We start from the raw sequence: 26,357 nt of genomic DNA on the forward strand, positions 1-26,357 counted from the left end.
GAAAGAAGACTCCAAAGAAGATGTCTATGGTAAAGCGAGATCTTGATGCCAGGGCCAGGAGTGATGCTTACAGGTAGCTAGAAAAAAATACACTAGAAAATAGTATGAATGTCGTTAGTAATGCTTTAAAGTGCCTTACAGAAGGGTTTACAGGTATATATTAACAAACACACTATAGAGGCCTCATTGGTCAGTATTTGGGAAAGTGGAGTACCTACGTGTATCAAACAAATTGTATCTGCACCACCTCACACTTAATACACCTCATCAACAGGATGATTCGATAATGGGACCAGAAAAGTTTCTTCAGCTTTATCCTAATTTAAGGTAGTTCTGCATGTTTGAAAAACCGGAAGTGATGGCGTAACGTCATTTATCCGGAAAACGTAGAATAAAGCCTGGGTTCGGCGTACGGAAATGAAAATCAACTTATATATAAATCGAAAACTGTGCGTAAAATAATTACAATGGCACTTTTGCTATATTTCTAAAGTCAACATATGATATTAAAACATATGGTATGTTAAAATATTAAAAATGATGTCTTAAAATCAACGTGAAATGTCCGGTTCTCTTTAATCATGGTCAAATATCTCAAAAAAAGCTCACGGACCTATACGTTTTATTTCACCAAATAGTTTGCGGTATGTATATTTACAACTGTGAGAAGTATCATCAAAATCTACATTGTACAAAAAAATCTATTCGCGAAAATGTTATAAAAGTTTTGATTTTCCCATAGACTCCCATTATGAAATATTGCGTGAGGTCCAAATTTTTCAAATCAGTCTAGCACAAAATCAAGCACACGACCCTATCTTTTTTATTTGCTGAATTTTCTATGTATATTCTGAAGTTTTGAAAAAATGGAGTTTAATCAAATTCTACATTGTAGAAAAGTTTCGATCCAAACGTGCAGAACTACCTTAAATGTCTTTTATTTTAGCTCATATGTTTGAAAAAGAGCAGTAATAATCTACTCACCTAAGTGTTGGTATCAATATAACACTGGTATTGGTAGGGGTTTTGTCTGCCTTCATATTTCAATGGGAGGGGTTTTGTTCCCCTTGTAAATGTAATGGAAGAGATTTTGACCTACCTGAAAAACCTGTGTGAGGAGTTTTGTCTGCTTCATGTTGTTATAGGAGGGGTTTTGTTCCCCTTGTAAATGTAATGGAAGGGATTTTGGCCTACCTGAAAAACCTGTGTGAGGAGTTTTGTCAGCTTCATGTTGTTATGGGAGTGTTTTGTTCCCCTTGTAAATGTAATGGAAGGGATTTGGCCTACCTGAAAAACCTGTGTGAGGAGTTTTGTCTGCTTCATGTTGTTATGGGAGGTGTTTTGTTCCCCTTGTAAATGTAATGGAAGGGATTTTGGCTTACCTGATAAACCTGTGTGAGGAGTTTTGTCTGCCTTCATATTTCAATGGGAGGTGTTTTCTTCCCCTTGTAAATGTAATGGAAGGGATTTTGGCCTACCTGAAAAACCTGTGTGAGGAGTTTTGTCTGCTTCATGTTGTTATGGGAGGGGTTTTGTTCTCCTTGTAAATGTAATGGAAGGGATTTTGGTTTTTTCCCCTCAAAAAATATTGAGTTCACAGTAACTGTCAGTAAAGGAGGTACTCCTACAGTAACTGTCAGTAAAGGTGGTACTCCTTCATTCATCATACTAAGGCTGTCCTCAACATTTATCTTTAAATAACTTCTTCTCATGAACAACTTAACGGATCTTCACCATACTTTGTGTATAGCACCCTTACATGGATCTTACTCAAATTATTTTTAGCTCACCTGTCACAAAGTGACAAGGTGAGCTTTTGTGATCGCGCGGTGTCCGTCGTCCGTCCGTGCGTCCGTAAACTTTTGCTTGTGACCACTCTAGAGGTCACATTTTTCATGGGATCTTTATGAAAGTTGGTCAGAATGTTCACCTTGATGATATCTAGGTCAAGTTCGAAACTGGGTCATGTGCCATCAAAAACTAGGTCAGTAGGTCTAAAAATAGAAAAACCTTGTGACCTCTCTAGAGGCCATATTTTTCATGAGATCTTCATGAATATTGGTCAGAATGTTTATCTTGATGATATCTAGGTCAAGTTCGAAACTGGGTCACGTGGGGTCAAAAACTAGGTCAGTAGGTCTAAAAATAGAAAAACCTTGTGACCTCTCTAGAGGCCATATTTTTCATGAGATCTTCATGAATATTGGTCAGAATGTTTATCTTGATGATATCTAGGTCAAGTTCGAAACTGGGTCACGTAGGGTCAAAAACTAGGTCATTAGGTCTAAAAATAGAAAAACCTTGTGACCTCTCTAGAGGCCATATTTCTCAATGCATCTTCATGAAAATTGGTCAGACTGTTCATCTTGATGATATCTAGGTCAAGTTCGAAACTGGGTCATGTGCCATCAAAAACTAGGTCAGTAGATCTAAAAATTGAAAAACCTTGTGACCTCTCTAGAGGCCATATTTTTCATGAGATCTTCATGAATATTGGTCAGAATGTTTATCTTGATGATATCTAGGTCAAGTTCGAAACTGGGTCACGTAGGGTCAAAAACTAGGTCATTAGGTCTAAAAATAGAAAAACCTTGTGACCTCTCTAGAGGCCATATTTCTCAATGCATCTTCATGAAAATTGGTCAGAATGTTCATCTTGATGATATCTAGGTCAGGTTCGAAACTGGGTCACGTGGGGTTAAAAACTAGGTCAGTAGATCTAAAAATAGAAAAACCTTGTGACCTCTCTAGAGGCCATATTTTTCACGAGATCTTCATGAAAATTGGTGAGAATGTTCACCTTGATGATATCTAGGTCAAGTTTAAAAGTGGGTCATGTGCCTTCAAAAACTAGGTCATTAGGTCAAATAATAGAAAAACCTTGTGACCTCTCTAGAGGCCATATTTTTCAATGGATCTTCATGAAAATTGGTCAGAATTTTTTATCTTGATGTTATCTAGGTCACATGTGCTCAAAAACTAGGTCACTATGTCAAATAATAGAAATAACGATGTCATACTCAGTTGAACACTGGGTCATGTGGAGATAGGTGAGCGATTCAGGACCATCATGGTCCTCTTGTTCAGTGATTCTGCTCCACTGATTTCAGCAGTCAGTTTACAATTAAGAGACCACTTGGCTATCTTATTTATTCACTTTTTAAAAAAATTTCTTTTCAGACTAGCATTTAGTCTTCCTTTAAAAGAAAAGCTAGATGGCGACACTGATTGTGTGATATTCACTCCATTCAATAAACAGAATGTCACGGGAAAACTATACATCTCTCAGAGCTACGTCTGCTTTGCTAGTAGGGTAAGTGTTTTTTATGCTTCCACATTTATGTGGGGGCATTTAGCATTGCTGCTGTCTGTACATACGTCCGTCCGTCTGTTCCGAAATCTTGTGCATCTAACTCGTCCCACACTATTAGCCTGATTTGCTTCAAACTTTCACAGATGAACAAGCTTGATGTACAGATGACCATAAAGAAAGGAACTTTTGCTGTGACAATTTTAATCGCAGCTATGGCCCTTTGATAGTTTGCTATATAGAATATAGAGAAAAATCTTGTGTGTCCAATTCCTCAAACGCTATTGAAATCATATACATTGTATATATAGCAGGAAAAAAGATTGAAGGAAATGCCTTTTTGGTATTACATAGTTTGATTGAGTAAAATTACAACTTAAAAATCTCAACCGGTTTCACCATTAATATGGATCTTCAGGAGAATGTTAATGACGTCACATAAAAGTAAAATATGAAATAATGCATAAATTCCGTAATTGTAGATTCTGCAAATATTAATATAAGTAGTAATTATTATTTAGCATTCAGAGACGGTTTAAATAGTTTGATGAAATATGTTTCTTTCATCTTCCGAAGGGTATTATTATTTTCTTTCGGGTTATAAAATATGGAAATATGTTGATTTTCGGTGTACAGTTTTTTGCACATCTTGCTATATGACTTCTTACTGGAAGTATTGCCGCGTCTGCTTGTCTTGTATGTTGATTATGTAGTGTTTCTCTGTTTCTTAGATGGATGGTTTCTCCTATATAATCTTCTTTACAACCAGAGCAGCGTATTACATATATCACATTCTTAATTTCTCAAGTTGCTGAAAATTTTATTTTGAAATATTTGCCGTTTCTAAATTAGGGCTGTCATTGATTGGGTCTTTGTCATATCATCATCGATATATCGATTATTAAGTTAGAGTAACAACCTATTTGTTCATGTACATGCTATATACCTTCTTGTTAATGCTATTTTTAGTTTAATTGCCTGCTTTTCATGTGTTTTATTTGTATTTATGTATTTCCCCATACAGGTAGTGCCGACTAGTTGGAAAAGAATGCTACGGTACAAGTTTAGACATGACCTTTATTGACAACTTCCGTTACTAAGGGCGCAATTTTGCAGGCAGAAAAGTTGTTTTAGAGGGTCTGAGTGTTTATCTGGATAGTTTTTTTCTCTGTGTAAAATATCGATTTTTAAAAATGGGAATCGATAATCGATCGACCAAAAAATATCGTTGATATATCGATATCGTTTCTATCGATGACAGCCCTATTCTAAATGCATATGTGTTCCCTTCTAGAAGATGAGGGCATAAACCTGTAATAAGTAACCTTGCATCCAACTATAAACCCAATAACATCAGTTACCATCATCCATTTTCTTACATCGGCAATTAATGGCTTTTTAAAAATAGTTCAAATAAAAAAGAAATGCTTAGAATTACATACTTTCAAGATGAAAGCTATTGATTTTGCACTGTAACTGACTCGTAACGTCATGACATCAATGATGTCATTTTAATGCAACAATGTTTTGTAGCGTTTCTACAGTAACTTAATCATTATTTCAGCATTATTAAACAATTAAGCATCAGATCAGAGACAGTTTAATGACTCTGTTTCAGAAGAATGAATATATAAACACATTGTTTGTCGTAAACGTTATTGTTAATCCTCGCGTTAGCTTCCGGTTGGGCATGTGTACATCCAGATGTTAGGTATACTACCTCCATAATTCATGTTAGGAAGCAATCAGCTGGCTGTGGGAGGTCAGTGGTTTTACTCAGTTGCCCATCTGGGCATGAAGTAATGTTTAGGAAGGTCGTTGGTGAGTCTGTTCCAGAAAGTCATCAGACTCTTAAATGGGATTTGACCAGTAATGAGGACTTCCAAATTATATATTCGCTGTATGCAACTTACTAAATGAAGCATTCTAAGATGGAAAGTCTGTAGAATGCCGAATCGCATAAAGTATGTAATCAAAGGTAAATTGCTGAGTGTAATTAGGCGGGTCTACTGTTTTAGCCTGGAATAAGACATTAAACAAGTAAAATAATCTGTATCAGTCAAAGTGACATAAGTTCATGGATTAAGTGAATATACAGGAAAGCGTATTATGTACATACTGTGTGGGTAAAATAAGTACTGATAATTATTTGTTGTCGTACTCCAGGTGAGAGGGTTACTATCAATGATTATACCTCTGCGAGATGTGAACACAGTAGAGAAGGTGGACAGCCCAGTTGGTGGAACCTTATATATGAATGCTATGGTTGTCACTACAAAAGGAAAGGTACTTTCTTTGCTTGACTGTACAAAGTATATGGAATGCTGTCCTACTCACCCCAGCATTGGCGTCCCTCCGCATCCACATGTTGGTTCAAGTTTTGATTTACTTTTTTCTCTTTTTCTCTGTAATTACTTAATGGATTTGCTTCAAACTTGAAATAGTTATTCCTCATCATCACCCACATTATATGTCATAAGGGCCATAACTCTCAGACCAATATATTGCGAATTATTAAAATTCAGGTGAAAGTTTTGTTGCACTTTCACTGCATCTCAGTTATTACTAAATGGATTTGATTCAACTTGTACCAGCTGTTCCACATCATCACATACACAAGGTTCATAATTCTGGCATCAAAAATGATATGAGTTATGCCCCCTTTTTACTAAAATTTCGGGTTCAAGTTGTGATGCACTTTTGCTCTATCTCAGCTGATATGAAATAGATTTGATTCAAACTTAAAATTGTGTTCCACATTATTAGCCTCATGATATGACACATGATGCATTACTTTTGCAGAAATGTTCCATGAAATATGTCAATTTTATACATTTTAAATGTTTTGATACACTTTATCTTTATCTATATGTTATTACTAAGTACATTTGACAGACTTGAGCTGTTGTCCAATATCTTCATCCACATTGGAGTCATTAAACATTCAAGTGACTGGAGTTGCCTCCAGATGTTATCACATGCCTCCAGATGTTATTTGAAATATCCAAAACCATAAATTACTACATGTATACTATTTAAGTTTGTATATAATGTGTGATATAAGGTATTTAAGGCAACGATAATGTTTTACTTTTTAATAAAGGTATAGTGCATGCATAGTATCATTCTATTTTACATCTGACTAAAGCAGTTGAGGGGTTTCACAGGATCCTTTTACAGATTTTATTAACTCACAAAGCAATCTTTTAGTGCCATGTGGCGGCTGTAAAAAAATCTCTTCGTACTTGGATTCAGTGTTGTTAAATTTTCTGGTTTTTGGGGATCATGTAGTCCATTCAATAGATGTGTAATAGAGTTCTGCTTAAGCAGGTGCTAGTGGGTGTGAAGGGTGTTGCACATTTCATTACCTCTCATGCACAGACTCAGTCAAACTGAGTCTGCTATTATTCTGCTTGGTTGCATTCTATGCTTCCAAAGGATCCTTTTACAGATTTTATTCATATATAATTTACATACTAAATGAGTCTTGTTGTAAAAAGAATACAGCCTTTAACTCAAAGTACCACTTTACTTTTACTTCCTATATACCATTCAAATGTACTATTCAGTTAAATTACTTTCTTACATTTCTAAAACATGGATATATATCTAGAGCCATATCCCTTTCTGGGTATAACAGTCTCAAGTAGTTGTCAGAATTAATATTCAACCATTTAGTCCTCTAGGTAGATTTATGTTCATGAAGTAATTAGATATGACTTTAGCTTAGATCTTTTAGTTTAGTTGTTCAGGAAAACTTTAAGTATAGATGTTGAGAATCAGAGAATTTGGTGCCACTTTTATTGATAAGAAATGCAAAAAAGAGTTAAAATTAGACTTGTTTGAATTACAGTATTTTACATTTTTAGGTAAATGTCATGTTCAGTCAGATTGGTCAGAGAGATCTGATCCTAGAGAAGATTTCTGACTGTTTATCTAGACAGCCGGCTCCTCGTCGACGAATCAACAGCCAGGTCTCAGTGACAAGCGAGAAGGATACTGGTACAACGGTTGTTGAAGGTTGGTTTTTGTCGAGCCCGCTTGCGGAAGCGAAGATATAGTTGTTTAAATGGCTGTTTGGTGTATTTGCGTGCTCGGGTCCGTGTGTGCATGCGTGCGTGGGTCCGTGCATGTGTCTGGACCATAACTTTGACATGCATGGAGCAATCTTGTTTATATTTGGCGTGAATGTTAACCTTAGTGAGACGGAGTGTCTTGTGCAAACCCCAGGTTCCTATCTCAAAGGTCAAGGTCACACTTAGTGGTCAAAGGTCAGATACAAGAATGACTGTCAGGAGCATTTCTTTTTCATGCATAGAGGGATTTTGATGTAACTTGGCACAACTGTTCATCATCATGAGATGAGTGTCATGCACAAGAACCAGGTCCCTAGGTCTAAGGTCAAGGTCACACTTAGAGGTCAAAATGACTTTGTCCGGAGCATTTCTTTTTCATGCATAGAGGGATTTTGATGTAACTTGGCACAATTGTTCACCATCATGAGACAGAGTGTCATGCGCAAGATCCTAGAATTACTTCCCTTTGTTGTTACTATAAATAGCTTATATTGTAACTTTTTTATTACTGGTCGTAGGGAAAAATCAAGACCACTTTTCTGTAGTACAACATGCATGTTACATCCAATTTTGAGGTGTATTTTGACCTGTCTCTACTGGTAAGGATTTTTGTGTGGACTTAGAATTTTTTTGGTTTTTGTGCCCCCCATGAGTGGTGGGGGCATATAGATTTGCTCTTGTCTGTGCGTCTGTCCGTCCGTGCATCCTGGGTCCATCCGAAGTTCGTGACGCGCCTAGCTAAAAAAGTATTTGATATAAATTGATGAAACCTTGCATGAGTCTTTATCATGATATGAACTTGCGCACCTTCTATTTTTCGTCTGGCTCCGCTCCCTAATTTTAGAGTTATGGCCCCTGAAATAGTCAAAAATGCACATTTTCACCTTGTGATATGCCTAGCTCAAAATGTGTTTGATATAGATTCATGAAACCTTGCACGAGTCTTAATCATGATATCAACTTGCGCACCTCTTATTTTTAATCTGGGTTCGCGCCCTATTTCTAGAGTTATGGCCCCTGAAATAGTCAAAAATGCACATTTTCACCTTGTGACATGCCTAGCTCAAAAAGTATTTGATATATATTGATGAAACCATGCGTGAGTCTTAATCATGATATGGACTTGCGCACCTACTATTTTTCATCTGGGTCTGCCCCCTATTTCCATAGTTATGGCCCCTGAAATAGTTAAAAAATGCACATTTTCACCTAATTATGTGCCTCACTCAGAAAGTATTTAATGTAAATTCATGAAACCTTGCTTGAGTCTTTATCATAATGTGACCTTGCACACTTTGCATTCTTCTTGAGAATTTTAGCGTTATTACAGAGTTATGGCCCTTGAAATAGCCAGAATAGTGGATTTTTTGTTTGTGATGCTCATAGCTCAAAATGTATATGGTATAGAATAATGAATCCTTTTCATAATTTTTTTTGAGGCTATAAGACTGCAAACAGTTGAATTATTTCCCCATATTTGTGACAAATGTACCAGTGGGGGGTGTTTAAGATTTACTACCCTTTCTTGTTACTATAAATAACTTATATTATAACTTTTTGCAGTCTTTTTTTTATTTGGCATAAATGTTTACCTCAATGAGACAAGGAGTGTCATGTGCAACTCCCAGTCCTTTTGACAGCTGGCGGGCTCGACATGTTGCCTGTGGCCATCTAGTTTTAGTATAACTTACTTGATCTGGCCAAAAACTTTGGACAATTGTTTAAATGCTAATAGTTAATGTGGATATGTATTTCCTTGTAGTAAATTAGCAAAAACGTAATACTTACTGTGTTTAATCACCTTTTAGACAGGAAAATTTTAAAAATACTAGTGGTCTAGTGGTAAAAATACTTCATATCTGAAGTTATTTACCCATCTGATATGCAGATCAAAAAAAAAATCGTGAATTTTTCCTCAGTTAGAATTACCGGTAGGTTGAAAATTGGTGAAAAATGCAAAAATTTCTATGTCTTAACTATCCCAAGACAAGATACATAACTCTAGCTTTTATTTTATCCAAATTATGTCCCTTTTTAACTTAGAGTATTCTGGTTAAAGTTTTGCATGTACCGTAAGCAGGTTTTTCAAAACCTACTCTGCCAGATGCTTTTAAACTTCATACATATCTTTGGCATCATTAGATAACCTCAAAGGACAAGCTACATAACTCTAGCTTTATTTTGCCAAAATTATGCCGCTTTTTAATGTAGAAACTTTGTTAAAGTATTGCATATAAGCTGATTTCTCAGAAACAACTAGACTGATTGTTTTCAAATTCAGCTCAAGCCTTTTGCGTCATAAAATGACCATTCTGAACCAGGTTCAATATCTCTGATCTACAGTTTACAAAGTTATGCTCCTTTTTCAACTTAGAAAGTTTTGGTGTAAACTTTTTTTAGTGGAAGGGCCTCAAATAGTTGAGCACTCTGTCATAAGACAGCTCTTGTTTCATGTGACATCATGTGTTTTACCTGACTTGCCTCAGGTGAGGAGATCCAGTTCCAGCCAGCACTAGTGAGCCTGTTCTGTAGACGTGGCTCGGATGAATTGACAGCTAAAGAAACTGTGAAGGAACATCTCTGGGATGTTTATTTCTCAGAATATGGCAGGTATATAGATTTGTTAGACTAAGCATAGCTGTGCAAAGCTTAAAGATAAAAAATACACGCTCCAGTTGCTTGTCTTACAATTGTTCTTGCAAAGGTGTTCTGCTGCAGCTTCTTCCAATTATTCACTTCAGATGTTTATATAGAAAGAATTTATAGATAATATGAAGTTTATTCTATTAAATGCTTATATTAACTAAAATTTATGTAGAATCTTAAACCCTGCTGTAACTTTTGCTTCTTTTCTTTTCTTTCAAAAGGGGTATGTGTATGTACCGGACACACAGAACACATGAACTCATGTTGAAAGGTCTTCCAGAGAAGTATAGAGGTGAAATGTGGATGCTTTTCTCAGGTGCCCTCAATGAAGTATGTGTAATATTTACAATAGAATTTCATAATGTTTGATGAGGTGGAAATATGGTGGGTTGGGAAGTTGGCAAGTTGGCTGGCATTGAAATAAAAACTGAGTAGAAATGAAACATGGCTTATAATCATTGAAATGTTTTATGTTTGGTTTTACTGTAAGTTGGATGATTTTTAGTGAAGTACAGTGCATTAAGGTACAGAGGATAGCTAACAAACTTTTCCGCATTCCAATTGAAGAGTGTTTTCCTGTATATCAGAAGGGACATGTTTATTCTTGTCAGAACTTACAGCTTCTAATAAAAATTCTTGCCATTGTTTACACAAACACTGATTTTGTGTGTACAGAAATTGCATTGGTCATTTAACAGTTATTAGTTATGAAAACCACATCTTAAACCTCCCAGATTTTTTTACTATAAATCGGAATAATAATTTATACTAACTCTTTTCAAAAACATTCAGCCCTTTAAATTTCTAGCAAATGCTTCAAATTTCACTAATTTAGTTAGGACAGGATAGCTTTGATTTTCTTTGATGACATGTGAAAATTAACATAACAAGCAAATATTTTAGAATGTATTTAAGAATGTCTGCCTGCATGCCAGTAAAAGAATGAAATGAAAATTTATACAATACTTTAAGACTAAATGCAAAAATTATTAACCTATCCTCCATACCCTAAAATCTGCTATACACTGAAGCACTGTGTAGCCTTCTGATTAAAATTAAATGCATAGGGAGACATGACTGTGTTGTTTCATTAACAACCTTTTTGTTAAGATCTTTTTTTTACGTTTCCTTTTCCTTCTTTACGGCATTTAATTTTAAATAATTTATGTGTGGCAGTCAGTTTTGTATTTGAAAGTCTTTATTAGCTAGTTAATAAGAAAATAAGTCACAGTTTCCCCCGATCGGCTGGTCAGATTTTTGATACAACTTTAAAATTGTCCATTGTTGCCAGTATATTTTTTGTTAAGGATGTATTTTTCATTGTAGATGGCAACAAATCCAGGATATTACGCAGATTTAGTGCAACAAAGCTCAGGCAAATATACCATGGCAACTGAGGAAATAGAACGTGATCTTCACAGGTATCTGTCTAGTTTTGCATCCATTTCTTTGCAGTTGATATCAAAACACTTATAGCTAAAGTTGCTATGGGGTGAGTGGATGCAGTGATCAAGTGGTATGCCTACAAAACCAGGGGTCATGAGTTAGACCGCTGCTCCTCCAACTTAGAATTACTAACATTGGGTTAAGAGTCCTGTGTATGGGTGCTTTACACTAGGGAAGATTCTGGAATTGGAGCATCTTCTGCATCTTGAACTATCCACCCAATAACTTTACTAACAGCCTTCTAGATGAGTCGCCCATATGGGTTACCGGTGACTGCTATAAATAAACTTACATTCGAACAAACAGGTGTTTTCGGAAAATAGTGCTGTTACTTTAATGTATTTCTGCACTTTTAATACACAGGAAGTTTTAGTCATTTATCTGGATAACTAAGGATAAAACAGGGATATGGCACACAGAAGGGGTTGAGAACTGGGGTTGGGAGGTGGGAAATAACTTGGTACTTGGGCAAAAGGCAATAAAAAACCTGATGTAAAGTCAATTTTATGTGAAAATAGCACCAGTTAAAAGAACTATTATGAGGCAAAGATGCTTGTAAACAGCACCTAATGGTATCGTAGAAGTGCAAAAGCCCTTGGATTAACTTATTTCATGATATTTGTAAAGAAAGCAATTTCATCTTAATTTTGCATATCAAATGCATAATTTGATATTTCTTCAATATTTTTATCAAAGTGTGATATGGTACATGTACATGTATTTTATATTACAGATCACTACCAGAGCACCCGGCTTTCCAGTCAGACCTAGGGATAGGTGCATTAAGACGTGTTCTTACAGCTTATGCATGGAGAAATCCTAGCATTGGTAAATATACATGTACAATCATTGTAACAGCAGGGTAACAGGTAAAATGGTATCCAGTCAAAACAAATCATCGAAAAAAATGTTGAGGTAAAATGATGCGGTTTTTTTCTCCAGTAATTAAGCAGTAAAAAAGTCCTAATGATGATATTTGAATGTATATAAATAGATAAGATAAATGGTAAGGTACCTTTTGTTTTGATATGCTTTAGATTCTTAACTACCCTTATCTTAGTGCTGTCACTGGCTTAACCCCAAACCTTTTGAAAGGATTTTGTGAAACTTTTACACAATAGCATGGGACATTTAGAGAAATTTCAGTGTATAAGAACCTTAACTCTGTCTTAGTTAACTTTTTTATTATCTCCCTTCTGTAAGTACACTTGAACAAGTGTGTTGAACAATTTAAGAACTGCAGTGTGTATAAACCGTATATCTTGCATACATAATGAACACATTAGTTGTTTGATAACAGTCTTGTTCCTCAAACTAGTTTGCACATGATTCATTGTGATGAGATATTTCCTTTTTTGCCCACCTTTGCTTCTGCAGGGGTATGACCTTGTCCAACATGGCTCTTGTTGTCATGTAATGTAAGACTATTCTTACACTATCTAGTACTCTTCATGAACTGTGTGCTATTGGGTTGATCTGCTAATCTTGTCTTTTTCAGGTTATTGCCAGGCTATGGACATTGTGACAAGTGTTCTCTCTATTTCCAGGTTATTGTCAGGCTATGAATATTGTGACAAATGTTCTCTCCATTTCCAGGTTATTGCCAGGCAGTGAACATTTTGACAAGTATTCTCTCTATTTCAAGGTTATTGCCAGGCAGTGAACACTGTGACAAGTGTTCTCTCTATTTCAAGGTTATTGCCAGGCAGTGAACACTGTGACAAGTGTTCTGTCTATTTCCAAGTTATTACCAGACTATGAACATTGTGACAAGTGTTCTCTTTATTTCCAAGTTTTTGCCAGGCTGTGACCATTGTGACAAGTGTTCTCTATATTTCAAGGTTATTGCCATGCTATGAACATTGTGACAAGTGTCCACTCTATTTCCAAGTTATTGCCATGCTTTGAACATTGTAGCAAGTGTTCTTTCTATTTCCAAGTTATTGCCATGCTATGAACATTTATGCAAGTGTTCTCTGTATTTCCAAGTTATTGCCAGGCTGTGAACATTGTGACAAGTGTTCTCTCTATTCCCAAATTATTGCCAGGCTGTTAACAATGTGACAAGTGTTCTGTGTTTTTCCAAGTTATTGCCAGACTCTGAACATTGTAACAAGTGTTCTGTCTATTTCCAAGTTATTGCTAGGCAGTGAACATTTTGACAAGTATTCTCTCAATTTCAAGGTTATTGCCTGGCATTGAACATTTTGACAAGTATTATCTCTGTTTCAAGGTTATTGCTAGGCTATAAAAACTGTGACAAGTGTTCGCTCTATTTCCAAGTTATTGCCAGGCAGTGAACAGTTTGACAAGTGCTTTCTCTATTTCCAGGTTATTGCCAGGCTTTAAACATTTTGACAAGTGTTCTGTCTATTTCAAGGTTATTACCAGGCTGTGAACATTGTGACAAGTCTTCTCTCTATTTCCAGGTTATTGCCAGGCAATGAACATTGTGACAAGTGTTTTCTCAATTTCCAGGTTATTGCCAGGCAATGAACATTGTTACAAGTGTTTTCTCTATTTCCAGGTTATTGCCAGGCTATGAACATTGTGACAAGTGTTTTCTCTATTTCCAGGTTATTGCCAGGCTATGAACATTGTGACAAGTGTTCTTCTGTTATATACAAGTGAGGAGGAGGCGTTCTGGTTATTGGTGGCTTTATGTGAAAGGATGCTTCCAGACTATTACAACACGAGGGTAGTAGGGGCGCTCATTGATCAAGGTCTGTAAAGTTCAATTTCTTTATTTCCTTCGCCATCACACAAACTTTGAAAATAAAAATTATGTTATATCTCTTGTTACATATTTTGCTGAATATTTCTGTTTACTCAGTTACTATGGTGACATGGAACTTGTCATGTGGTAAAATAGCCATAGAAGCTGAATTGTTTTAGTTATGTCTGACGTTTATTCAAATTTTGTTAAAATTTACATTTTATCAGCTATATATGAAAGATAACAGTGATTCTTCTTACTTACAGGTGTATTTGAAGAATTGATCAAGGACTATCTACCTAACCTTCATCTCAAGTTGGAAACCCTTGGTCTTCTTAGTATGATCTCATTGTCCTGGTTTCTCACAATATTTCTCAGGTAAGCTATCTTGGGGAATGAAGGTTGATTGTACTACCCACTCAATCTTTCATTGCTTTGATTTATTGTCACTATATTCCAAACCTTTGCCTCAAATTTACAGTCATTACTTCTTCACCTCCAATTCATGTTGGGAAGTTGTCAAGGTAAAGCACCATTTGCTCAAGGTCACAAAGGGATGGAGCAAACTGCTTGAGTTATTCATGGTTTTAAGCCATCCAAAGACAAATTATGTAAGAAAAACAATGGGGGATCGCATGAGTTGCTCGAGCTAGCTGTGTTTCACTCTAGTTACTGTCTGAAAATGGGCTAGTACTGGTACAGAATAAAGGAACACTGGGTAGGTCAATTGACTGCCATGCTATAGCACAATACACTGAAAGGCGGCTTTAAACTTATATCAGATCTATCAGTCAGTCAGTTAATTGATTTTAGAGTATACAGTGAAACGTGTGTGAAGTAGCCAATTGATGGAAAAGACTAAATTGGCTGCTTAACACAGGTGACCACTTAATGTGGACAGTGATCTTTTCAGGAATATAAATCTTTTCTGTGGGAAGTATTAAATAAATTTATAAAATATGTATATATAATGTTCTCTGATAGTACTGAATTGAAGATTTGAATAGAATGACTGTTAAATATGGTCAGAAGATGCATTAAGGAACAAAAAACAGGGTCCCCTGACCGCATAACATAAAGCAGGTGGTTATTTAATGCAGTAATTTAAAGAAGGAAATTTGACTTGAAATTCAGTGACCATTACAGCCTCTGTAGCCTAGTGGTAGAGTGCCTGTATCTAGTAATGTAGGTTGTGGGTTTGCTTCCAGGGCGCGTCGTACCAAAGACAAAAAATGGTACTAATAGCTTCCTCGCTTGGTGCTCAGCATTAAGAAGTAAGTACTAGGACTGGTCTACCCTGTGTCAGTATAATGTGATTGGGTGGGATGTCGTGTCATGTCATATGTCTATGGTGTGATATTCAAGTGAGGCATTGCACTTACTGCGTTAAGTAGACACCATGTTTTCTATGACTGGAAAATTATTGAAAAAGATGCTTAACCTGAACACACACATTTTTTCAAGTGACCTTTAATAGCAAGTAACTGCTTATGAAAGGTGATGGTTAGCACAGGTTGGACTGTAGATATTGTTTAGATATCATTTAACCTTTAGCCTGTTGGCAGCAAGTAATTCTGCCTTTGTGACCAGTGCAGAGGCTGATCATGGTCTGCACTCAGTAAATTTATGTGAACACCCCTTCTAATAATAAATGGTATTGCCCAAATTTAATGATGGACCAGTCCATTTTAGAAATTTAGCATGTTAAAGGTGAATACTCAGATAATTTTATTTCAGTGTGATGCCATTTAATTGTGCAGTGAATATCCTAGATTGTTTCTTCTATGATGGAGCAAAGGTAACTTGTGCTGCATTTCTACATGATTTTAATATAATGTATCAGATTTGTATACAGGTCTATTTTCATTTTACACGTTATCTATTACATTACATCTATTATTAATTTCAGTATCTATTAATTCAACCAGCTTTGATTGGTTTAGCTATGATGTTCAAACAGTGATGAACCATTGTTTGTCATTTTGTATTTATGCATGTATTTCGGCATTGTGCCAGTGCTAAATCTGATGGCATTGATATTTGACAAATGGTGATAACTTTCTTATTTCTAAACAAAAAAATTATGAGCACTCATTTTCTTAGTTAGATCATTTACTATCCAATGATCTTGGTTTTTATTCAGAATTTGATAAAAAGCTGTTTTCAAGGTCATCAGACAATGAAAAACTGGTGTGGAAACCTGTTTACCTGAAATCATAATGATTAAACTTTTTCTGGCATTGAGCTCTTTATTTAATGTATTTGTTAATTGGCAGGGTTTACACATGCATGAATACCAGAAAAATAATTAATCCCAGTATATTGAAATCAAGCATTACTTATTGCTCTTATTCATATGTTGTTATGTGTTGGTATCATACAATAAAAATAGGGTGAATAATATGAAATAATCTAGATGCCCACAGGCAACATGTTGAGTCCGCTGTTTGACCCCTAACTGTGACCTTGACCTTTGAGATAGAGACTGTCTCATTTAGTTAAACTTTCATCCCAAATATAAACAAGATTCCTCAATGCATGTCAAAGTTATGGGCCGGACAAGATCTGACATGACTTTTGACCTCCAACTGTGACCTTGACCTTTGAGATAGGAACTTGAGTTTGTGCGCAACACTCTGTCTCACTGAGGTTAACATGCATGCCAAATATAAACAAGATTGCTCCATGCATGTCAAAGTTATGGTCCGAACAAACAAATCCGAACGGACACACACGCTGATGCACGCACTGACACACGCATGCACATACACGGAACAGTCAATTGGACAACTATGTCTTCGCTTCCACAAGCGGGCTCGACAAAAATGAATCTCTCCATACAGTACATGTTTATTAAGCCCATGGGTCATGTTTTAAACTTTACATGAAAGCTCAAATATTAACCCCAAATACAAAGTATCATAATTTATTATTATGGTTTAGTCCCGCATAATATATTACTTCCATGAATTAGATTTTGCGACTGCATTTTCTAGGTGATATTTCAAGTTGCTCTAAACATCTTGGACAATAACAGTGATGAGTTACTGAGGTGTAAGGATGATGGTGAGGCAATGCCAGTACTGGGCTCCTACCTTGAGAATGTCACAAACAGAGACACAACCATGCCGACTGTAGACCATACTAATATGATGTGCACACAGACAGTTGAGAAAAAGGTGAGCAAGATCTTACCATGTTAAATAGTTCTGTTACACCATAAATGATGAATTGTATGGATGTGGGCCTCCATTGCCTGGTGCTTCAAATCACTTGTTCCTCATTTCGTTGAAATGCAATATCATGTATTCTTGTCTATAATTTTAAGACTTCAAGTCACAATTTTATACTATGAAATAATTTTATTCCGTGGACGCAGAAATTCATAGGTACATTGTAATCACAGTACATTGTAGTTGTTTTGGATGAAACTTTGAAATTTTTTGCAGATGAAGTGAAATTGTTAATTGTTTTAAAATACTGATTAATATTTATTTACAGTGTTCAGTAGATGTGTGTGATTTGATAGAGGAGAGTTACAGGAAGTTTGGACATCTAGAGAATCAGCAGATTGGACAGTTACGACTCAAATACCGCTTACGTGTTGTGCAGAACATCGAGGACCATACCATGAAAAATATCCTGAGAAGTGTGTCAGAAAAATCTCTCATTAAGGGGAAAGAACTGGAGGATTTGTACATGCTTTTTAAGGTACGTTGAAACACTGCTCACTCGACCATTTATGGCTCAAGTTTTCGGGCTCACTTGTGCACTTCTGGAGATCACAGTCATTTTCTTTCTATTTTCTATATGAAACTACTATGGCTCAGTAAGACATGGAGAACTTGATCACTTGAGCATGATGCCTGGTCCCTATGTATTGATCTATTCTTTGCAGTTTCTGGTGGACTTGAGCACAGGTGTCAAAACTTTTTGTATCTTTGGCAATCAGAATGAAAGGGTTTAAATTCAAAATTTTGACATGCCATGAGAATTGCTTGATAATATTATATTCTCGTATTATCTACAATATTTGTATGTTGCTGTATTTGAGCTGATAATGAGATAATTAATTGATGAAATGTTAAGAAAAAGTTCTTTGATCAATTATTGTTTGCATTTAGCTTAAAGCAACTACCAATGTGTGTACTACATCCTTAAAGGTCCAATACTAAGGAAAGTGAACATTTTAATTTCTTTTAAAAAGCACAGAAACTATTTCATTTTATTGGAAAATGAAAGTTGGTATGTAGAAATTCGAAATAAATCGCAGTATATGTACAATTATTTTTCTATGAAGTATGAAGAAAGTTAAAAAGACCTGGAGGGTCATTCTGTCGATTCATTGAAATTTCAACATAATACACATACATTTCTTTGAGTTCCAAAGATCTTCTGTAAATTTTGACCTGCCAATCTTCATTATTTAGTGTCTTGCAGAAGTCTATGCACTGGCTATGAAAAAAATTGCCAACTCACTTTCCCTTAGTAATGGACCTTTAAGTACATCTGCATTACCACATATGATTATGAATGAACTTTGTACTTAATCCTGGCAATATTAAAACATTACTAAAATTTAAACTGTAAAATTTTCTTTGAGGCAGGTGTAACTTTGAGAAATTTCTAGTTAATGAAAAATGTACAACAAATTAGCATATACTGCTCAGTTTAGCAATATTAAGATATTCAGTTGTACATTTCTATTGATGTACCTACCCACTAAGCGCAATAGGGAGAGCCTAGATCTACAGATCATGGGTAGTGAGTTCACTCACAGGTTGGGGCACATGTTTTTCATGACAGTTTGATCAAAGACGTTGTGTCTGAAACATTCATCATCTACCTCACATTCATGTGGAAAAGTTGGTAGTTACTTGTGGATAATTGGTGAGTATTAGTACAGAATCAAGGAACACTGATTAGGTTAACTGCCTGCTGTTACATAACAGAAATACTGTAGAAAAAATGGTGCGAAACCCAAAATAGACAAACACAAAATCAATTCCATTAACAAATTATATGTGAAAAATTTAGTAGCTGATTCAGACTGACTCATAAGTACCGGGTATGTGTATAATTTGTAAAAGTTTTTATGTTTTATCTGGGGTTTGTGTGGCCGGATGGATATGGTCACTGGCCAGGCATATGGATTGTCAGTGCTACATGGGGTCTTCATAGTAAACCTAGAAATCGCCATATATCACCTAAATTGTATTAAGTGTTAAATAAAAAAAAAAAATCTTACATCTTTATACAGGAGGAGTATTTGACATCATGTTACTGGAGGACAAATCAGCAGCCAGCAGATTTAGCAGACAAGTTTGATCCTTCTCGGCCATTTTATGAGATATATAAGGTGGACTTTGACCAATTTAAGACCATGTTTTTATCACTATCACCATGGGCCAAGGGTCAGAGAGGTGGAGTGCTGGCTTTGAGAGCATTCAGGGTATAGTGTTTGTATTTTAAACCAAAAATGAAAGAAAATTATAATACTTGAATATGCAGATCTGTAGAATAAATGTATGGGCTGTTCCATAACAAAACCTATATTAGTGGCATTGACAAACAATCGAAATTGAGATAACAAAATATTCATGAAGAACATTCTTTAACCTTTCAAATATGAAAATTTGAAGAAATTATCTACACTATTTCAAGACTTACAATGCTTTTAAGTAAGTCACCAAAGGCATTTAGAGATGGGACCTTAAGAAGGTGATGAAAGCAGTATGACGTTGTGTATAGCGTGTATTTTTATGCCCCCAAAGGGAGGCATATTAGTTTTCAACTGTCTGTCTGTTCGTTTGTTCGTTAGTTCGTTCGTTCGTCACAACGTTAACTTTCTGCATGAAGGCACTTTACTCGCGAACCACTGCACCCAGGACCTTCAAACTTCACATGCTGATAGTACTTATTGAGTACACCACCCCTACTGACATTGGGGTCATCAGGTCAAAGGTCAAGGTCACAGAGGCCGACGTTAACTTTTTGCATGAAGGCACTTTACTCGCGAACCACTGCACCCAGGACCTTCAAACTTCACATGCTGATAGTACTTATTGAGTATACCACCCCTACTGACTTTGGGGTCACCAGGTCAAAGGTCAAGGTCACAGGGGCTAACGTTAACTTTTTGCATGAAGGCACTTTACTCACGAACCACTGCACCCAAGACCTTCAAACTTCACATGCTGATAGTACTTATTGAATACACCACCCCTACTGTCTTTGGGGTCACCAGGCCAAAGGTCAAGGTCACAGGGGCTAACTTTAACTTTTTGCATAAAGGCACATTACTTGCAAACCACTGCATCCAGGACCTTCAAACTTCACATGCTGATAGTACTTAGTGAGTACACTACCTCTACTGACTTTGGGGTCACCAGGTTAAAGGTCAAGGTCACAGGGGCTAACGTTAACTTTTTGCATGAAGGCACTTTACTCACGAACCACTGCACAAAGGACCTTCAAACTTCACATGCTGATAGTACGTATTGAGTACACCACCCCTACTGACTTTGGGGTCACCAGGTCAAAGGTCACGGTCACAAGGGCCAACTTTAACTTTTTGCATGAAGGCACTTTACTCGCGAACCACTTCACCCAGGACATTCAGACTTCACATTCTGATAGTACTAGATTGAGTACACCACCCCTACTGACTTTAGGGTTACCAGGTCAAAGGTAAAGGTGCTGCGGGGGCATTTGTCACCATTAGTGATAGCTCTTGTTCATGTCATTTATGCAACAAATTATGGGTATCACTAACTAAACATCATGTATTTGAATATTTAGAAATGGTTTAAAATGATTTTACTGAAACATAACTTAACCGTGTATTTTTGGTTTCATTATGGGCCTTTTATTTATACATCTGATGGTGCATGGGTGCTTTTAAATTTCCATTGCCATGACAACACAAATAACATTTATTTTTAAAATATTATAGAATTTGATTTGCCAAAGATAACTGAATTACAATATACTAATTTCTAGTTTCTGCATGATCATAGGAAGAAAAATGATTTTCCAGTATTTGTAGCTATTTATTTTTGTCCCAATAATCCTGCTGTTTTGCTTGAGACTTTGAAACTTTATTCCCAGAAAATTGAATGATTAAACAGCAATTATTTCTATTCCAGTACATAGACAGAAATGGAGACAACATGATTAACTTTAAGGAGTTTGTCGACCTGTTGTGTAAGATGTGCAAGGCTGACTATACACAGAAACTGAAACTTTTGTATGAGATTCATCAGCCTCCATGTTTACTGGATAGTGACGATTTTGATGAGGAAACTGTTGCATCACCAAAATCAGGTACAGACCTTTCATTTTATGATGAACCAAGGGGAAAAAAATTATCTGATTACTTTTTGGTGTCCTTTCAAATCTAAGCAGGATCTCCCAAAAACATACACTATACATTAGCATATTTTGGCTTGGTCCAGAAGGCAGTTTTATTTTAACCATTTTAATATTTAGCATTTTAAATGTTGTGCACTAATGTGCAGTATACATTTAAATCTGCTGTAATGTTTGTACTTTAAATTTTTACCTGTAAGAAGAGTTTATAAAATTAAGGTAGTTACTAAGTGTATCCAAAATATTCCAACATGCTATAAAAGAAAAACAGTATACTTTAATGAACTGTTAACTATAGAATCTAACATTCCTGTACCTTTCTATGGTTCTTTGACCATATGCTGTGTCTGATTTCTGTTGAGTATAATTATGGTCTTTATTGCATTTCTAAGATAACTGCTAATTAACCTTTAGCATGCTAGATAAATTGTGGTCTGCTGGAAATGTCGTCTGCTAAAATTGTAAAGTTCATTCAATTTGCTCCAAAATTGGAAGAAATATTGTCAGAGTAGCAAACAGCTTGGAACCTGATCAGACGCCGATTTAATCGGCGTCTGATCTGGTTCCAAGCTGTTTGCAAAGGCTGTTAAATTCGCCTGCAGCAGGCTAAGGGTTAATAGAATAAACCATGTTTTGAAATTTATAAATTCTTTTTGCCTAAAGATCATTTGTTTTCACAGTGAACTTCAGAAAAAGTTTAAAAATGTATTATGACTGTCTGTTGCCCAAATATTTTAACGTTAAATATTGATTTAAAGTTAGAAAAGCCTCATCAAATATATTTTAAACCTGGTATAAAGTACTCATTATTCTATGCTTACATAAATACTGTTTAGCAATTGTTCATACTCACTTTCAAATATGAAATTTGGGCATAATATATCTTTTACTCATTATTGTAATAATGACAGTGTCATTAAAAAAACACATTGTGGATCTACTGTTGGATCCGTCTAATCTGTAACAGAGTTTTTTTGTGAAGTGTGGCTTTGTTTTGCAAGATACAGATGTGATTGTCCAGCATTCTAAAGGGCTATAGGGTGGTAGTAGAATCTTAGTTGAACTTTTAGAATATGTTTAGTAATGGCATTTTTATGACCAAATGTGTATTCTTACCATTGTAAAAATTCCACAAAACCACATTTTTTTACAAAATATTTTGCATAAAAAATGTTACTTTTATGCTAACAAAGATATCCTGAAAATTTTAGAACAGTCCATTGATAAATAAATTCAAAACTCAGTTAAAAAAAAAATGGAAGAAACTTGTAGAAAGGGAGATAAATCTCAATATCTGAATGCTTCTACTGTGCATTACATTTCTAATTTGAAAAATTATATTCTTTTTTTATGATTTAAAATTTCAAGTTTGCAGATTAAATACTATACATGATGTGTTTTTTTTTCACCAATAAAAATATTTTGGCAAAGAGGTGTTGACTCAAAAAGTATAACTAACTGAGGAAATGGGAAAAACACTGCCAATTCTGCAATACTGCTTTTCTTTCAAGCATGTTTAAGAATACTTCCTTTTTAAACATCTACAAAAGAATATCTATAAAAATTATTCAGTATCCAGGATCTACAAAAGTACTTCATTTTCAAGCATATTCTGATATGTTAGGAACTTGGGACTGATTTGTTTTCAGTTTTAATAATCTATGAAACTGTTTCAGTTTCAAGCATTTATAAAATGCTTTAGCTTCAAGCATATACTTTTATTAGCTCACCTGTCACATAGTGACAAGGTGAGCTTTTGTGATCATCCTTCGTCCGTCGTCAGTCCGTGTGTCCGTCCGTCCGTGCGTCCGTCCGTCCGTGCGTCAACAATTTCTTGTCTGCACGATAGTGGTTGCATTTATGATTTTATTTTAACCAGACTTGCACACAACTTGTATCACCATAAGATCTCGGTTCCTTTCTTGAACTGGCCAGATCCCATTATGGGTTCCAGAGTTACGGCCCCTGTAAGGGCCAAAATTAGCTATTTTGACCTTGTCTGCGCAATAGCAGCTTTATTTATAACTTGATTTTTACCAAACTGGCACACAACTTGTATCACCATAAGATCTTGGTTCCTTTCTTGAACTGGCCAGATTCCTATATGGGTTCCAGAGTTATGGCCCCTGAAAGGGCCAGAATTAGCTATTTTGACCTTGTCTGCACAATAGCAGCTTCATTTATGATTTTATTTTAACCAAACTTGCACACAACTTGTCTCACCATAAGATCTTGGTTCCTTTCTTCAACTGGCGAAATTCCATTATGGGTTTCAGAGTTATGGCCCCTGAAAGGGCCAGAATTAGCTATTTTGACCTTGTCTGCACAATAGCAGCTTCATTTATGATTTGAATTTAATCAGACTTGCACAAAACTTGTGTCACCATAAGATCTTGGTTCATTTCTTGAACTGGCCAGATTCCATCATGGGTTCCAGAGTTATGGCCCCTTAAAGATCCAAAATTGGCTATTTTGGCTTTTGCAGCAATATAGATACTTCATTTATGGTTTTATTCGATACAAACTTCCAAAATATCTTCAACAACAATAAATCTTGGATTCCATGACAAATCAGATCCAATCGTAGGTTCCAGTTATTTTATATCTGATTACCTCCCCTGATTGTAATCAAAATGGATTTATATCAGTAAGTACTTGTAGGACTTATTTGAAATTTCATTATTGTCATTAGTTGGACTGAGCCAATCAGGGTAGATAACTATGGACTGATTTATGTCAAATTACCTCCCTTTATTTCAAATTAAAATGGGTATATCTCCGTAACTAATGAAGATACTGATCTGAAATTGCATTTATGTCAACAGATTTATTTGGCAGATCCATCTTTTGTTCACTTACAATATTTTTTTTTTTTAATTACTTCCCTTTTACATTACTATAAATAGCTTATTTTTAGTAACTTTTTTATTATTGGCCGTAGGGAAAAACCGAGACCACTTTTCTGTGGTACAACATGGATGGTACCTCCAATTTTTAGGTGTATTTTGACATATCTGTACCTTGTAAGAATTTTTTTTTTCTTTTTGGTTAAATTTCTTCTCTTTCTTGTTCCTGTCCTTTGGACTTAGATATTTTTTCTGAGGATCTTCTTGTCCTCAAGTGCAATGATAACAGGTGAGCGATATAGGGACATCATGGCCCTCTTGTTTTAAATTTCAGGCATCTACAAAAATGCTTCATTTTCAACATCTTCAGAAAATGCTTCGAGCAAAATGTAGGAAAATGCTATGTATTTCAAGCATCTACAAAAATGTTTCAGTCCAAGCATTGTGCATGCATGTTCTTTATAATTCATTTTTTTCCATCTCTGTCTTGTTTGTACTGGGTTTCAGATAGCACTGAGGATGCCTGTGAAGCTACAAACTTCTTTGCCGAAGATGCTGATACACCAAGCACAGATAACCCAGATGGTTTGTCATATTTGTCTTTTCCCTTTCTTTACCCTTTTTTATACAGTTGAACTTGCATTTAGCCACTATCTGTATTAAGCAGTCATTTGCCGTATGCAGCCTGATAGCTTACTTCCTAAAATGACTTTTTGTTTTGATTTCAACTTGTCTTAAGAATCTACCAGTCCTAAGCAACCAGATTGTGTTACTGTTTTAGCTGGCAGCTTTATACAGGTTTTGATCGTACCCGGAAAACATAAAACTCTTTCTCGCATTCAGTTTTAGTTAGGCTAATGATTTTGGCAAATGGTCACAGTCACTGACTTCTCTTGCCTTTCATTGCTTTAGATTCATATCTGATCTTGGTTGAACAACTATTTTATGTATGGATGCTATCCAGCTGACACGTGAGAGGTTGGCTGTTCTACCTGCCTGAAATAGTGTCTTGTGTGGCACACTAGGTCTTTCTCCACTGTTAAAGTGGAAAGATGTTACGTAATGTAAATTGTGACTAACTTAAAATGAAAATTGAATTTCAGACCGTACAGTCTCTAAACTTTAACTAAAATATGATGATAGTTTGGAACTTGGCTCTTTGCAAAGTTTAACTTGCAATCATTTTATGTTAAAGGGAAAGGCAATGTTGTCCTCAAGTTAATTTCGTCAGCTGGGATTTCTTAAATCATTTAAAGAAGTGAAAGATAGTGGTCCGATTTTAAAAATTCTTTCAGCATTATGAAAAGTTTGAGGATGGCTTTCATATAGAATTAACTTATTGTCAGACTTTCCTTACCCTTTAAGTAATTGAAGTTTCCCCAGGAAAAAAACTATTTTGGCCAAAACCATAAAATTACATGCCAATACAATTTAATGATTTCTCATGACCTGTCAAAATTTTATTTCCTTATATACACAAAGCTGCAGAATCTTGCATACATTCTTCTCTGTTACTTTTAACTTTCTTTACCAGATTGTAGGACAGCAGATAGTAAAAGTAAGAATGACAATTTAAAATATCAAATAAAAGTAATCTGTAGTGAAATGTTTCCTTTCAGACATTGAGCTTCCAAGTTGTCCTGTGGAGGAAGAACTAACCAGTGAAGGCAACAACACAGGAAGTCAACAAGCTATTACTGAAGCACAAGATATTCCACAAGGGGAGGGAATTGTGTCTGCTCATGGTCCAGTTACCTCCCCTCCTCAGTCACTGAGTGTGGTGTCTTCCCTGACTGATTCGGACCCTCCCAGTCCAAATAATGGTGAAGAAAGACCACTAACTGAAGAGCAGGCTGATAGTATTGCATCTAGTCCAAGTCCTATGAAAGGTAGGTTTGTTTGTCTTCTTTTAAAGGGATAGGTTAAATAAGTTTTTGATTAAATAT

At 35.6% G+C, this 26,357-nt stretch overlaps 1 protein-coding gene across 2 annotated transcripts in view; it reads left to right on the forward strand.

Annotated features, from left to right (window-relative positions):
• The window catches only part of LOC123536351 (TBC1 domain family member 9-like), a 48,338-nt gene that overhangs the window by 13,911 nt on the left and 8,070 nt on the right, over nt 1-26,357 (forward strand). Inside the window, exons 9-25 of one of the 2 annotated variants that reach the window (XM_045319472.2) lie at nt 2-73; nt 3,181-3,313; nt 5,477-5,596; nt 7,180-7,330; nt 9,873-9,996; nt 10,254-10,362; nt 11,359-11,453; nt 12,212-12,306; nt 14,055-14,201; nt 14,461-14,572; nt 15,932-15,992; nt 17,191-17,373; nt 17,696-17,905; nt 19,455-19,646; nt 21,343-21,520; nt 24,919-24,996; nt 26,031-26,300. In XM_045319472.2, the coding sequence (XP_045175407.2) occupies nt 2-73; nt 3,181-3,313; nt 5,477-5,596; nt 7,180-7,330; nt 9,873-9,996; nt 10,254-10,362; nt 11,359-11,453; nt 12,212-12,306; nt 14,055-14,201; nt 14,461-14,572; nt 15,932-15,992; nt 17,191-17,373; nt 17,696-17,905; nt 19,455-19,646; nt 21,343-21,520; nt 24,919-24,996; nt 26,031-26,300 (2,330 nt within the window). The remainder of the gene's footprint in view (nt 1; nt 74-3,180; nt 3,314-5,476; nt 5,597-7,179; nt 7,331-9,872; nt 9,997-10,253; nt 10,363-11,358; nt 11,454-12,211; nt 12,307-14,054; nt 14,202-14,460; nt 14,573-15,931; nt 15,993-17,190; nt 17,374-17,695; nt 17,906-19,454; nt 19,647-21,342; nt 21,521-24,918; nt 24,997-26,030; nt 26,301-26,357) is intronic. The other variant, XM_053528096.1, reaches the window with a different exon arrangement.

This window comes from Mercenaria mercenaria, chromosome 17 (assembly GCF_021730395.1).
Source record: "Mercenaria mercenaria strain notata chromosome 17, MADL_Memer_1, whole genome shotgun sequence".
Taxonomy (NCBI): Eukaryota; Metazoa; Mollusca; class Bivalvia; order Venerida; family Veneridae; genus Mercenaria; species Mercenaria mercenaria.